Source organism: Salmo salar, chromosome ssa15 (assembly GCF_905237065.1).
Source record: "Salmo salar chromosome ssa15, Ssal_v3.1, whole genome shotgun sequence".
NCBI classification, from domain to species: Eukaryota; Metazoa; Chordata; class Actinopteri; order Salmoniformes; family Salmonidae; genus Salmo; species Salmo salar.
In genome coordinates this window covers 18839074-18854927 of record NC_059456.1, presented here as the reverse complement: position 1 = coordinate 18854927, position 15854 = coordinate 18839074, and the positions used below count along the sequence as shown (strand labels likewise).

At 47.2% G+C, this 15854-nt stretch overlaps 1 protein-coding gene and 1 non-coding gene across 8 annotated transcripts in view; both read left to right on the top strand.

The window, feature by feature from the left end:
• Nucleotides 1–597: 597 nt before the first annotated feature.
• The window catches only part of LOC106571015 (sorting nexin-17), a 64350-nt gene continuing 49093 nt past the window's right edge, over nt 598–15854 (top strand). Inside the window, exon 1 of one of the 7 annotated variants that reach the window (XR_006759130.1) lies at nt 598–1196. Coding sequence is in view for 3 of the 7 variants with exons in the window: in XM_045695522.1 (XP_045551478.1) it covers nt 1137–1196 (60 nt within the window). In the remaining 4 variants the exon portion in view is untranslated. Of the gene's footprint in view, nt 1197–7745; nt 7785–12610; nt 12758–15854 lie in introns of those variants that run through there. The other 6 variants (XR_006759129.1, XR_006759128.1, XM_045695522.1 and 3 more) reach the window with 6 other exon arrangements.
• Nucleotides 10318–10393, top strand: trnap-ugg (transfer RNA proline (anticodon UGG)). The gene has a single exon. It is a non-coding gene; the product is annotated as a tRNA-Pro (tRNA).

Genomic DNA, 15854 nt, shown 5'->3' with positions numbered 1-15854 from the left:
ACCATATAGTGTGTGTCGATTAAGTGTGTATAGAGTACACTTCTGGATAAACATAATTCAGTTTTTCCTCCAGGTGTTCTTCAAATTTATTCAATGTTGCCAACTAGCTAGCTTACGACACAACTTTCATTCAATCAGAAATCTTGCTGCTGGGAGCCAGCAGACCATTCAAACCATTTTTGCAGACCATTCAAACCATTTCTGCAGACCATTCAAACCATTTTTGCAAATACAAAATTCAACAGACCTCTAAAAGAGGCGTGACAGCAACTTAATAATGGCGGTATGGCAACGCGAGACTACTGAATAGGCTGCCCCATTTCATGCCCCCAATGCAATTCACATGCATCCACAGTGCGATTTCAACTGATTTTAACTTTTTTGAGGGTGCAGCCTACTCCACTTTTATTAACTAATAATTGTATTTCGTTGAATTTAACCACATTCCAACCTGGTTTATCATTATCTAGTCCAAATGATGGCATGTTTCCACTATTTGTTTATCCGTTTGTATCAGTTTCAATAGGGGCCTTTTATTTTGAAGGCGAGCCGCCAGTTCCACCTACTGTTGTTCACGGTAATGTTGTTCACGACACACACACCTCAGACGTTTATACAATTTAGGGAAGTGACGGGGGTTGTCAGAAGCTAACTGCGCCCTTTCATCCGAAAGTTCTAATGAGAAAGCAAATGAATGGAATCGTCGGTACGGATTGAGAACGGATCGTTATAACAGGGTCAACGGTAACGGGGACTGGTTTTGGACCTCCACACACAGTCGACGAATAAATAGCTATTTAAAAAAAAAAATTTTTACAGCCAACAATGAATGTGCAATTACCTTCATCTGCAACATGGCTGCTAGGAGGACGCTAGTGGGAAAAGTTTAGAGTACTGACGTGGGACAAGTTTATACTAATCCAGTCCGGTGCAGCAGAAACTGTTGGATAAACAAAACAAATATTTTTCTTCTTCTTTCTATCGCCTCGGATTGAACAAACGAACGGAACACTGGATTACCGAGTAAATGCAGAGGAGTGCAAGACCACTTTGGCAATAGACTTTACCTTGTAGATTTGTGGTGAACCTTTTCATCCAAACTAGCGGACCTGTCGTCCAGTGGGCCATCATCTAAAATGCATTTCTCCATTCCCGAAACGGAGGTTCGTTCGGGAGAAAATGGATCAACATATGTGGTGAGTTCCGAGTTATTTTACTGCAGATTCCCAGCATGTGAAATCCATTCCAGTGATTTTAATTCTTCCTTTTATTATTTAAAATCACCCCCATCAGACTCTTGTGATATGACTTTAGAGGTTGGTCCGGTTACTAGTAAACAATTTGACAGGACTTTCACTGTCTGTCATAATACCTCACAAGGCATTGCCATTTTGTCATACAATGTAAGTTAACCCCCTTATTCCTTGGGGGGAATCATACATGATTGACACTTCCAGGCAATACATTGTGGATCAGTAGGCATCGATCCACATCAATATAAAGTTACCCTGTAATAAAATCATATTGGGACTGCAATATCATTTCCCAATGCCGATAGAAAACCACAGCAATTCCATCATAGGTGATTATTGGACAATAGGTGGCAATGCGTCACACTGTAAGAATACTGTCTCTGAATGCCAGGTGTTGCTATCACAACAAACCCATTTGGCACCGTTTTATAGATCTTATCTTTCAAGGCAAATATCTTACAAGTTTTATTAGTTATATGTACAGGATACACGTGGTATATACACTGTTCAACCAAATGCATACTTGCAGGTTCCTTCTCCACAATGCAACAATAATAAGAAATAATACAAGCTAAGAATACAAAACATAAAGTAAATGTCTCAGAATAGAACAAACATTTAATATATATATATATTAATACAATACAGGAAGGCACAATTTATTGTCCAATATTTACATGTGTTTTGGTTGAAGATGGACGGCAAGTGTTTCAATTGTGCAGTATTTAGCAATCACAATAAGAGGTGTGTGTGTGTGTGTGTGTGTGTGTGTGTTAAGGTGCAGAGAGTCAGAGCAGGTGGTCAGTCCAGTTCAAGTGTTAGACAGCTGTCTAATGGCTTGTAGATAGAAACTGTCTCCGAGTCAGTTTCTATCAAACCTCTTGGTCTGGTACCGTCTGCCTGACGGTCAGGGGGTGAACAGCTCGTGGCTGAGGTGTGTGGGGTCCTTGATGATGCTGCGGGCCTTCTTCGGGCACTGTTTCAACTAGATGTCCTGGATTGACAGGAGCGTGTGAAATGGCTAGTTAGTTAGCGGTGGTGCGCGCTAATAGCGTTTCTATCGGGTGACGTCACTCGCTCTGAGACCTTGAAGTGGTTGTTCCCCTTGCTCTGCAAGGGCCGCGGCTTTTGTGGCGCGATGGGTAACGATGCTTCGTGGGTGTCAGTTGTTGATGTGTGCAGAGGGTCCCTGGTTCAAGCCCAGGTTGGGGCGAGGAGAGGGACTGAAGCTACACTGTTACATGTGGTCCCAGTGAGGTACTGGGCTGTCTTCACCACCCGCTGGAGGGCCTTGCGGTTGTGGACGGAGAAAGTCTCGTACCAGGCCGTGATGCAACCGGTCAGGATGCTCTCGATGGTGCAGTGGACCTGTATTTGGAGAGGACCCGGGGTGGCATGCCAAATTTCTTCAGCCGCCTTAGGATGTAGAGACTCTGCTGCTCCCTTTTGACCAGAGTGGTTGTGATGTCGGTCCGTGTCAAGTCCTCAGTGAGTCCTCAGTCCTCAGGACGCAGAGGAACTTAAAACTGCTGACTCTCTCTACTGTCGTCCTGTTGATTTGGATCGGGGTGTGTTCCCTCTGCTTCCTGAAGTCAACAATCAACTCCTTACTTTTGCTGACGTTGAGGGAGAGGTTGTTGTCCTGGCAACATGTTGAAGGTGTGTTCTGACCAAGTGCTATGTCAGTGCAATGAACTACACTAAGGAGGTTGTGAAATGTTTTGTTCTTTCAAGTCCTATTTAAACCGAAATATTTTAGGAACACCCAGCCCCCCTACAGTACACCCAGCCCCCCTACAGTACACCCAGCCTCCCTACAGTGCACCCAGCCCCTACAGTGCACCCAGCCTCCCTACAGTGCACCCAGCCTCCCTACAGTGCACCCAGCCTCCCTACAGTGCACCCAGCCACACCCAGCCTCCCTACAGTGCACCCAGCCTCCCTACAGTGCACCCAGCCTCCCTACAGTGCACCCAGCCCACCCAGCCCCCCTACAGTACACCCAGCCCCCCCTACAGTACACCCAGCCCCCCCTACAGTACACCCAGCCCCCCCTACAGTACACCCAGCCCCCCTACAGTACACCCAGCCCTCCTACAGTTTACCCAGCCCCCCTACAGTACACCCAGCCACACCCAGCCCCCCTACAGTGCACCCAGCCCCCCTACAGTGCACCCAGCCACACCCAGCCTCCCTACAGTGCACCCAGCCACACCCAGCCCCCCTTACAGTGCACCCAGCCCCCCTACAGTGCACCCAGCCCCCCTACAGTGCACCCAGCCCCCCTACAGTGCACCCAGCCCCCTACAGTACACCCAGCCTCCCTACAGTACATCCAGCCCCCTACAGTACACCCAGCCACACCCAGCCCCCCTACAGTACACCCAGCCCCCCTACAGTACACCCAGCCCCCCTACAGTGCACCCAGCCTCCCTACAGTACACCCAGCCACACCCAGCCTCCCTACAGTGCACCCAGCCACACCCAGCCTCCCTACAGTGCACCCAGCCACACCCAGCCTCCCTACCGTACACCCAGCCCCCCTACAGTACACCCAGTCCCCCTACAGTGCACCCAGCCCCCTACAGTGCACCCAGCCCCCCTACAGTGCACCCAGCCCCCTACAGTACACCCAGCCACACCCAGCCCCCCTACAGTACACCCAGCCACACCCAGCCCCCCCTACAGTACACCCAGCCCCCCTACAGTACACCCAGCCCCCCCTACAGTATACCCAGCCACACCCAGCCCCCTACAGTACACCCAGCCCCCCTACAGTACACCCAGCCACACCCAGCCTCCCTACAGTAGCCACACCCAGCCTCCCTACAGTGCACCCAGCCACACCCAGCCTCCCTACAGTGCACCCAGCCCCCTACAGTGCACCCAGCCCCCCTACAGAACACCCAGCCCCCCTACAGTACACCCAGCCCCCCTACAGTACACCCAGCCCCCCTACAGTGCACCCAGCCCCCCCTACAGTACACCCAGCCACACCCAGCCCCCCTACAGTGCACCCAGCCCCCCTACAGTACACCCAGCCCCCCTACAGTACACCCAGCCCCCCTACAGTACACCCAGCCCCCCCTACAGTACACCCAGCCACACCCAGCCTCCCTACAGTGCACCCAGCCACACCCAGCCTCCCTACAGTACACCCAGCCACACCCAGCCTCCCTACAGTGCACCCAGCCACACCCAGCCTCCCTACAGTGCACCCAGCCCCCCTACAGTACACCCAGCCCCCTACAGTACACCCAGCCCCCCCTACAGTACACCCAGCCCCCTACAGTACACCCAGTCCCCCTACAGTGCACCCAGCCCCCTACAGTACACCCAGCCACACCCAGCCCCCCTACAGTGCACCCAGCGCCCCTACAGTGCACCCAGCCCCCCTACAGTGCACCCAGCCCCCCTACAGTACACCCAGCCTCCCTACAGTACACCCAGCCTCCCTACAGTACACCCAGCCACACCCAGCCTCCCTACAGTACACCCAGCCTCCCTACAGTACACCCAGCCACACCCAGCCCCCCTACAGTACACCCAGCCTCCCTACAGTACACCCAGCCTCCCTACAGTACACCCAGACCCCCTACAGTACACCCAGCCTCCCTACAGTGCACCCAGCCCCCTACAGTGCACCCAGCCCCCCTACAGTACACCCATCCCCCCTACAGTACACCCAGCCCCCCCTACAGTACACCCAGCCCCCCTACGGTACACCCAGCCCCCCCTACGGTACACCCAGCCCCCCCTACAGTACACCCAGCCCCCCTACAGTACACCCAGCCACACCCATCCTCCCTACAGTACACCCAGCCCCCCCTACAGTACACCCAGCCACACCCGGTACACCCAGCCTCCCCTACGGTACACCCAGCCCCCCTACGGTACACCCAGCCCCCCTACGGTACACCCAGCCTCCCTACAGTACACCCAGCCCCAGACAGTCTATGCTCACTCATCTAGAATGATGTAAAAATGCTCAGTGTTGCTGGACAAAGTATAGCTTAGCTTAGTTATATGGCCCTGTGAGCTCCTTGCTTGACCACAGAGTACAATGTCACCTTTTATTTGAAAGCAGATTACGTGAGCAGTTAAATCCCCTCTCAGATCTGAGGTTTGTCACCAAGATATGACAATCTGACCTGTTTTTCAACTTTAAAAGCATCACCAGGTGTTGCCACTTGGTTTGCCGCCCAAGCTCACAGAACAGGACCGCCGAGTGCTGAAACGGGTAGAGTGTAAAAGTCCTCTGTCCTCGGTTGCAACACTCACTACTGAGTTCCAAACTGCCTCTGGAAGCAACGTCAGCACAATAACTGTTCGCCGGGAGCTTCATGAAATGGGTTTCCGTGGCCGAGCAGCCGCACACAAGCCTAAGATCACCATGCGCAATGCCAAGCGTCGGCTGGAGTTGGACTCTGGAGTGATGAATCACGCTTCACCATCTGGCAGTCCGACGGACAAATCTGGGTTTGACGGACACCAAGTGAACGCTACCTGCCCCAATGCATAGTGCCAAATGTAAAGTTTGGTGGAGGAGGAATAATGGTCTGGGGCTGTTTTTCATGGTTCGGGCCTCTTAGTTCCAGTGAAGGGAAATCTTAACGCTACAGCATACAATGACATTCTAGACAATTCTGTTCTTCCAACTTTGTGGCAACCGTTTGGGGAAGGCCCCTTTCCTGTTTCAGCATTACTTATACCTCTGTGCACAAAGCAAGGTCAGTACAGAAATTTGTTTGTTGAGATTGATGTGGAAGAACTTGACTGTCCTGCACAGAGCCCTGACCTCAACCCCATCGAACACCTTTGGGATGAATTGGAACGCCAACTGCAAGCCAGGCCTAATCGCCCAACATCAGTGCCCAACCTCACGAATGCTGGTGGCTGAATGGTAGCAAGTCCCCGTAGGCATGTTCCAACATCTAGTGGAAATCCTTCCCAGAAGAGTGGAGGCTGTTATAGCAGCAAAGGGGGGACCAACTCCGTATTAATGCCCATGATTTTGGAATGAGATGTTCGATGAGCAGGTGTCCACATACTTTTGGTCATGTAGGGTACATCGCTCATACTGATATTTCTTCATTTCTTTCTTTTTATTTTGGGGGATTTGTCTGTGTATTGCTAGATATTAATACTGGAGCTAGAAACACAAGTATTTCCCTGCACCTGCAATAACATCTGCAAAATACTACTGTGTGTACACGTCAAATGCAATTTTATTTGATTTTGAGTGACTGCCTCTACACAGTCCGTATCAAACACAGGCTCAGATGTAGCCTGCAGCAAAATGTGCCGGTGTCTTGCTGTCTGTCTGACAACTTGGCTGAGGAGGATTCATAGTAGAGGTCACTCGATGACTCTTGCAGCCAATGAGACGAACACTATAAGTACACTATAATATCTACAGTGAATTCGGGGAAAGTATTCAAACCCCTTGACTTTTTCCACATTTTGTTACTTAACAGCCTTATTCTAAAATGTATTAAATAAAACATTATCCTCATCGTTCTACACACAATACCCCATAATGACATCACAATACCCCATAATGACATCACAATACCCCATAATGACAAAGCGAAAACAGGTTTTGAGAGATTTTTGCAAAATGTAAAAAAAGTGTTATATAAGCTATTTACATAAGTATTCAGACCCCTTTGTTATGAGACTCAATTGAGCTCAGGTGCATCCTGTTTCCATTGATCATCCTTGATGTTTCTACAACTTGATTGGAGTCCACCTGTGGTAAATTCAATTGATTGGACATGATTTGGAAAGGCACACACCTGTTTTATATAAGGTCCAACAGTTGACAGTACATGTCAGAGCAAAAACCAAGCCATGAGGTTGAAGGAATTGTCCGCAGAGCTCCAAGACAGCATTATGTCGGCACAGATCTGGGGAAGGGCACCAAAAAAAATCTGCAGCATTGAAGGTCCCCAAGAACACAGTGGCCTCCATCATTCTTAAATGGATGAAGTTTGGAACAACCAAGACTCTTCCTAGAGCTGGCCACCCGGCCAAACTGAGCAATCGGGGGAGAAGAGTTCCTCTGTTGAGATGGGAGAACCTTCCAGAAGGACAACCATCTCTGCAGCACTCCACCAATTAGGACTTTATGGTCGAGTTGCCAGACCGAAGCCACTCATCTGTAAAGTGTTTGGGAATGTTTTTCAGCGGCAGGGACTGGGAGACAAGTCAGGATCGAGGCAAAGATGAACGAAGCAAAATACAGATCCTTGATGAAAACCTGCTCCAGAGCGCTCAGGACCTCAGACTGGGGTGAAGGTTCACCTTCCAACAGGACAACGACCCTAAGCACACAGCCAAGACAACACAGGAGTGGCTTCGGGACAAGTCTCTGAATGTCCTTGAGTGTCCCGGCCAGAGCCCAGACTTGAACCCGATCGAACATCTCTGGAGAGACCTGGAAATAGCTGTGCAGCAACGCTCCCCATCCAACCTGACAGAGCTTGAGAGGATCTGCAGAGAAGAATGGGAGATACTCCCCAAATACAGGTGTGACAAGCTAGAAGCGTCTTACCAAAGACTCAAGGCTGTAATCGCTGCCAAAGATACTTCAACAAAGTACTGAGTTAAGGGTCTGAATACTTTATGTAAATGAATGGAATCAAAATATATTTATTTTGATTCCATTCATGTTGTCAATACGAAAAGTGACACATCCTCTCCAACCTGGCATTAATTAATTTGTTGAGTTAATATTTATAAGTAATAACTTGAAATAATAATGAAATGCCATGGTAACCAAGTGTAATGTCTAGTTTTCAAATACATTTTTTTTATTATTAAGAAGCTTATCCATGTAAACAACTAGTCACAGCACCACAGCTAGTAGTCGCCGCAGCCCCACAGCTAGTAGTCGCCGCAGCCCCACAGCTAGTAGTCGCCGCAGCCCCACAGCTAGTAGTCGCCGCAGCCCCACAGCTAGTAGTCGCCGCAGCCCCACAGCTAGTAGTCGCCGCAGCACTACTGGGCTACGTTCCCAATTGCACCCTATTCCCTACATAGTGCACTACATTTGACTAGAGTGCACTGTGTAGGGAATAGGGTGGTTATGGGCCCTAGTCTAAAGTAGTGCACTAGGTAGGGAATAGGGTGACATGGATTAGGCCAGCGCTGTATCTTAACGCAGAGGGACTGTCTGTGTACCTTGGAGCCGTAGCAGAGTCTGAACCCCATCAGACAGCACAGGGACTTTAGGAAAACTATGTCTGCCTTTCAAATGGTGGAATTCTTTTGGCCTTCTCTCACTTCCTGTGGGCTCGGAATAGACAACATACTTCCTGTCTATTAAATATGGGCTCTATATGTGCAGGCTGGTATTAGAGGTGACAACGTGTGTGTGTGTGTGTGTGTGTGTGTGTGTGTGTGTGTGTGTGCAGTAATTGATAGTCTGTCTTGTTTAGTTGGTGCTTTGGTATCATCTGCTGGGTATGCCCTGGGTTTATTACTGTGAGGTTCCACTGGGTATGCCCTGGGTTTATTACTGTGAGCTTCCACTGGGTATGTCCTGGGTTTATTACTGTGAGGTTCCACTGGGTATGCCCTGGGTTTATTACTGTGAGCTTTCACTGGGTATGCCCTGGGTTTATTACTGTGAGCTTCCACTGGGTATGCCCTGGGTTTATTACTGTGAGCTTCCACTGGGTATGTCCTGGGTTTATTACTGTGAGCTTCCACTGGGTATGTCCTGGGTTTATTACTGTGAGCTTCCACTGGGTATGTCCTGGGTTTATTACTGTGAGCTTCCACTGGGTATGTCCTGGGTTTAGTACTGTGAGCTTCCACTGGGTATGTCCTGGGTTTATTACTGTGAGCTTCCACTGGGTATGTCCTGGGTTTATTACTGAGATTCCACTGGGTATGTCCTGGGTTTATTACTGTGAGCTTCCACTGGGTATGCCCTGGGTTTATTACTGTGAGCTTCCACTGGGTATGCCCTGTGTATTGTTACATACAAGTACTTCCCAATCCAATGTGAATCCCTGGGAATGTCCTTTGATCTAGGGTATAGTCCAATAAACTCATTCTCAGAACTTGTTCCACGTGACTTTGTTCCAAGAAGCATCAAGTGAACTCATTGTGCGCTTAAATGAGTTGTTATTGCCACAATTGGCTTGCATGTGTTGAGAAACTTTGAAGACTGCAGTTCCCATGAACCTCTAGCCCTGGAACTCTCTCGTCCCGAACGTGTGCAGAATGATTTCCAAAGGTCCAAACCTCTACATTTTCATAATTTAGAAAGCATCTGAATTAATCTCTGTTCTTTGGAGCAAACTATGCATCTCCCATGTCTCTTTATGGACTGAAAACTACCCTGAGATATGTATCAACAACTGTCTTTTCACTTTAATCATGCTTTACGTTAATGAAGAGGCATACATTTTAATGAAAACGCTTCCATTTAATGTAAGACCCAATCACTTTTTGGGACTTATCAATTCAGTTATTCAATTCACTTATCTATTCAATTCACTTATTCAATTCACTTATTCAATTCACTTATTCAATTCACTTATTCAATTCACTTATTCAATTCACTTATTCAATTCACTTATTCAATTCACTTATCAATTCATGATATCTACCCATTTGATTCTTAAAGAAACCTTAACTTAGAAGTGCCCCGTGAGTTCAGTTCAACTGTCGTACCCTGGCAGAAGCCAAAATAGAAGCTTGTTTGTTTTCATTTACATTGTTTACAAACACTGTAGCTACAGAACGAGGTTAAAACTACAATAGAATGGATGGTCAGTCCTTGCATCCATAGCCCTGTCTATGAGTTTCAGAGTGGTTACATTTCTCAATCTCTATCCATCAGCTTTTTACTGGAATGGTGGGCGGGGAGTAGCCTACGCTTTATTGTTTCTACTGCTGATTGCTGCTTTAAAGGCCACGTTTCAAGTTTAAATTTGCCAATATAAATAAACTATACACCCCTTTTGTAGATAGCTTTATTTATTTGTTTTCTTTAGCAGCGTGTGCTAGTAAGTCACCCCCCCCCACCCCCAAGTGCATGACTTAGCCTGGTCCCGTGTGGCTCAGTTGGTAGAGCATGGTGTTTGGAACGCCAGGGTTGTGGGTTCGATTCCCACGGGGGGCCAGTACGGGGAAAAAAATGTAATGTATGCATTCACTACAGTAAGCCGCTCTGGATAAGAGCGTCTGCTAAATGACTAAAATGTAAATGTAAAAATGTTAGCCTGGGATATTGCCTGTGACGTTGGTTCAGGTGAAGTCTATGGAGCTGACTGGGGACAACCATCTGATGAAGACTATGGAGCTGACTGGGGACAACCATCTGATGAAGACTATGGAGCTGACTGGGGACAACCATCTGATGAAGACTATGGAGCTGACTGGGGACAACCATCTGATGAAGACTATGGAGCTGACTGGGGACAACCATCTGATGAAGACTATGGAGCTGACTGGGGACATCCATCCATCTGGTGAAGACTATGGAGCTGACTGGGGACAACCATCCATCTGGTGAAGACTATGGAGCTGACTGGGGACAACCATCTGATGAAGACGATGGAGCTGACTGGGGACAACCATCTGATGAAGACGATGGAGCTGACTGGGGACAACCATCTGGGGAAGACTATGGAGCTGACTGGGGACATCCATCCATCTGGTGAAGACTATGGAGCTGACTGGGGACAACCATCTGATGAAGACGATGGAGCTGACTGGGGACATCCAACCATCTGGGGAAGACTATGGAGCTGACTGGGGACATCCATCCATCTGGTGAAGACTATGGAGCTGACTGGGGACATCCATCCATCTGGTGAAGACTATGGAGCTGACTGGGGACATCCATCCATCTGGTGAAGACTATGGAGCTGACTGGGGACAACCATCTGATGAAGACGATGGAGCTGACTGGGGACAACCATCTGGGGAAGACTATGGAGCTGACTGGGGACAACCATCTGATGAAGATGAAGGTTCTACAAACGAGTAGCTATTACTTCTCAGCCTGAAGTCCTTGAATAAAACTAACGTGATCTGCTTGAATTTAAAATGTTCTACATGTACATGAGTTGTGTTGGTAAAAAATAACAACCTCAATTTGACATTGCTAGCTGGCTTCTGACTTATTCATGCTACTTTTATTAGCAACTGGCAAGCTGTATCAGGCAGCTTTTAGATGCTAAGCTATCCATCTGATTTGATTGTTAAAATGTCATTAGCTAGCAAGCTAGCTTGAAACTGGTGGGAGAAGTTAGCGAAGATGGTGAACGTTACCTGTCTAAGTAGACTGTAATTGTTTTTTTTTTTTTAAATGCCCCTCTTGATTTCACTGCAAATAGGCTGTGTTGTTTTGGTATAATTTGGCTGAATAGGCTTGTGAACATTTACATTCAGTGTTTCATTAGTTCAGTCCAATCAATCAAATTTCAAATGTATTTATAAAGCCATTCTTACATCAGCTGATGTCCACAAAGTGCTGTACAGAAACCCAGCCTAAAACCCCAAACAGCAAGCAATGCAGGTGTAGAAGCACAGTGGCTAGGAAAAACCTCCATAGAAAGGCCAGAACCTAGGAAGAAACCTAGAGAAGAAACAGGCTATGAGGGGTGGCCAGTCTTCTTCTGGCTGTGCCGGTTGGAGATTATAACAGAACATGGCCAAGATGTTCAAATGTTCATAGATGACCAGCATGGTCAGATAATAATAATCACAGTGGTTGTAGAGGGTGCAACAGGTCAGCACCTCAGGAGTAAATGTCAGTTGGCTTTTCATAGCCGATCATTGAGAGTATCTCTACCGCTCCTGCTGTCTCTAGAGAGTTGAAAACAGCAGGTCTGGGACAGATAGCACGTCCAGTGAACAGGTCAGGGTTCCATAGCCGCAGGCAGAACAGTTGAAACTGGAGCAGCAGCACGGCCAGGTGGACTGGGGACAGCAAGGAGTCATCAGGCCAGTTAGTCCTGAGGCATGGTCCTAGGGCTCAGGTCCTCCGAGAGAGAGAATTAGAGAGAGCATACTTAAATTCACACAGGACACCGGATAAGACAGGAGAAATACTCTAGATATAACAGACTGACCCTAGCCCCCCAACATAAACTACTGCAGCATAAATACGGGAGGCTGATTAGTTAACTACATTACTGACTGACTAGACAAATTGTCTTCATGTTTTTGTTTCATTTCAGATGAAGAGAGCATTAGATCACTAGAAAGCAGCAGGCAGACAGGCAGACAGACCAGGGCAGCAGGCAGACAGACCAGGGCCCGTATTTACAAAGCATCTGAGTAGGAGTACTGATTATTATTTATTTATTTATTTTAGGATCAGTTTTGACTTCTATATCACAATGAATATGATTACATTGACAAGAGGGTGCTGGTCCTAGATCACAAGTCCTACTCTGGAGAGCGTTGTGAATACGGCCCGGGAAGAAAGCTGTTGCCCTACACCTTGCACAGCAGTCTTTCACCACAGGACCCTAGAGGTAGTACAGTCAATGCTTATGAACTGAATATCTGTATGTGAATTTCCATATCAATGACATTTAACAAAAGGGTTGAATTGTTCAGAAACGTGTGCGGTGAACATGGCTTTGGTGATGAAAGGTACATCATATATTTGTCATCCCCCCCCCCCCCTAGCAGGCCACTGCGTGCTGTGACATGGGCTTGGATGGTGACACATCATCTTCAAGCTTCCTGTCTGAATACTGGGGGACTTCAGGGGTTCTGGTAGCAAGGGCCTTACCTGAGAGTACAGCAACAATCTCTCTGTTTCACAGCCATTCTGTCAACATGTACTGTATGTAACCACTAAGTCATACAAACTGCTACGGACGCAAGCACTGACTTATATTCAAATTGGTGAATGCAATGGTAGCTAGTTAACCTAACAGCTAATAAATATGCCCGCCTTCCTTCCTTCCTGTCTTCCTTCCTGTCTTCCTTCCTGTCTTCCTTCCTGTCTTCCTTCCTGTCTTCCTTCCTGTCTTCCTTCCTGTCTTCCTTCCTGTCTTCCTTCCTGTCTTCCTTCCTGTCTTCCTTCCTGCCTTCCTGCCTTCCTGCCTTCCTTCCTGCCTTCCTTCCTTCCTTCCTGTCTTCCTTCCTTCCTGTCTTCCTTCCTTCCTGTCTTCCTTCCTTCCTTCCTTCCTTCCTTCCTTCCTTCCTTCCTTCCTGTCTTTCTTCCTTCCTTCCTGTCTTTCTTCCTGTCTTCCTGTCTTCCTGTCTTCCTTTCTTCCTGTCTTTCTTCCTTCCTGTCTTTCTTCCTTCCTGTCTTTCTTCCTGTCTTTCTTCCTTCCTTCCTGTCTTCCTTCCTTCCTGTCTTCCTTCCTGCCTTCCTTCCTGCCTTCCTTCCTTCCTGCCTTCCTTCCTTCCTGTCTTCCTTCCTTCCTGTCTTCCTTCCTTCCTTCCTGTCTTTCTTCCTTCCTGTCTTTCTTCCTTCCTGTCTTTCTTCCTTCCTGTCTTCCTTCCTTCCTTCCTTCCTTCCTTCCTTCCTTCCTTCCTTCCTTCCTTCCTTCCTTCCTTCCTTCCTTCCTTCCTTCCCACTGTCGTGTCTTTGGCTATGCCGGATTAAGTGATATGACATGCTAACCTATAAAATTCTTTCTCTAATTAATATTACCTGATTAAGCTAGAAAGTCGGGGCACCACGGAATAACGTTTATAGAGCCGTTATCTTCCGAATAAACTCTTAAAATACTTAGTAATATTTTACATCGATAGCAGTCAATATTAACCCTTATCTTATTTTCAGTCTCATAATGAAAGTTGTAAATTCTTGGCTATCTTCACGAACCCTGGCTAACAAGTTGAATCAGCAATACAAAATTGGGTTTAATTATTTATTTACTAAATACCTAAACTAATCACACAGAATTACAAATACACCGAATACAAATGATGTCATACATGACGGCTGGTTACACAAAGGAAAGGGGGTTGGGCTTGAATGAAAGAGCGGGAAGACTTAGGAACAAAGAAACAGCAGCTATGCTATCGTAAATACATTATCTTATGCATTCTAAATTACCGCCCATTTGGAAAAGGAAAATGCAATAAATATTTACTCTGAGCTGCGCTTCGGTAGATTGGTCGTAGATGCTGGCCGGGTTGGCCAACAGATCTTCTTGTAAACTCGGAAGAATGTCTCTGGTGGTAAATTGGATACGTGGTGGTATCTTCGTCCGTCTGTTAGACTGGATCCGTCGTCCGTCCTTTCCTAGCCCCCGTCTACAGCGGCCGCTGCTAACTCAACGGCTAGGAAGTATCACTTCTGTAGTGAATAAGCTCAAAGTTCATACCATTCGCCACCAAAGCTCACGCCGAGGTTGGCTTAGTTCTGTTCTTGACATGTGTGTCCTTCTAACATAGAGGCTGCAGACCTCACGTACTGGAACAACCTGGTTATCTTTTCATCAAAGGCTTATATAGTGGAGAGGGGGGGAAGGATGTGTTTCATCGTTTATAACCCCTCCTCTTCACAGGGGTGGGCCACTGATCAAGCAGGGCACTTTCCTTATGAAAACCCAATTCTCTCATTTGGAAGCTAAAATTACATTTAATCTCCTAACAAACAATTCCAATATCAAACATTTCAATTGCATAACAATTCCATGTTACTCTGATAACTAGAGGGTGTATACTTTCTCAGGTACAGTTTATGTCGTCCTGTCATCAGTCATAATGTCTCAGATAACAACGAACTTTACATACATACTCATTACATTCCCAAGCATATTTCCAACTGGTTTTATTACCAAAATATGGTTCCTTTTCCCCATTTGTTTGATGTTCCCAGACTCTCTATATTTAACACAGGCTATTCAAGTCCTTCAGTAGGGTCAGAGAGGGGAAGGGAGAAAGGTATTTATGGGGGGGGTCATAAACCTTACCCACAGGCCAACGTCATGACACCACCTTCCTGCCTTCCTTCCTTCCTTCCTGTCTTCCTTCCTTCCGTCCTGTCTTCCTTCCTTCCTTCCCGCCTTCCTTCCTTCCCGCCTTCCTTCCTTCCTTCCTGCCTGCCTGGTGCCATTTAAGACACTTGTCTTTTTTGTCTTCTGTCATAATTATTCCTTACTCATGCTTCCTGCCTGTGTGAACATTTTTTTGTTCTACAAGTGCATCTTTCGCTATTCTTTCATTCTACAGTATGCTTCTCTTGTCCTGTGATTGACCCCTGTGTTTAGATTTTGGTACATTCCTGTTCCAGTTGACCATGTTTAGCCTGGAGGAAGCAACCACCTGCATCCTTAAAGTTGGGGGTCATTATCAGAAACGAGTTGTTTAGACAGATGACATGGCATCTTGTTGACTGGTCATATTCATACCAGTGAATGAACAGACTGACGGACAGACGGACTAACAGACAGACACATGGATGGACAGAGAGACGGAATCTCTGTATCACATCCGGCCGTGATTGGGAGTCCCATAGGGTGGCGCACAATTGGCCCAGCGTCGTCCAGGTTTGGCCGGTGTAGGCCATCATTGTAAATAAGAATTTGTTCTTAACTGACTTGCCTAGTTACATTTTTTGAAATAAATCTTATGCTTATTATTTTTGTCTATAGTTGAGTCTAT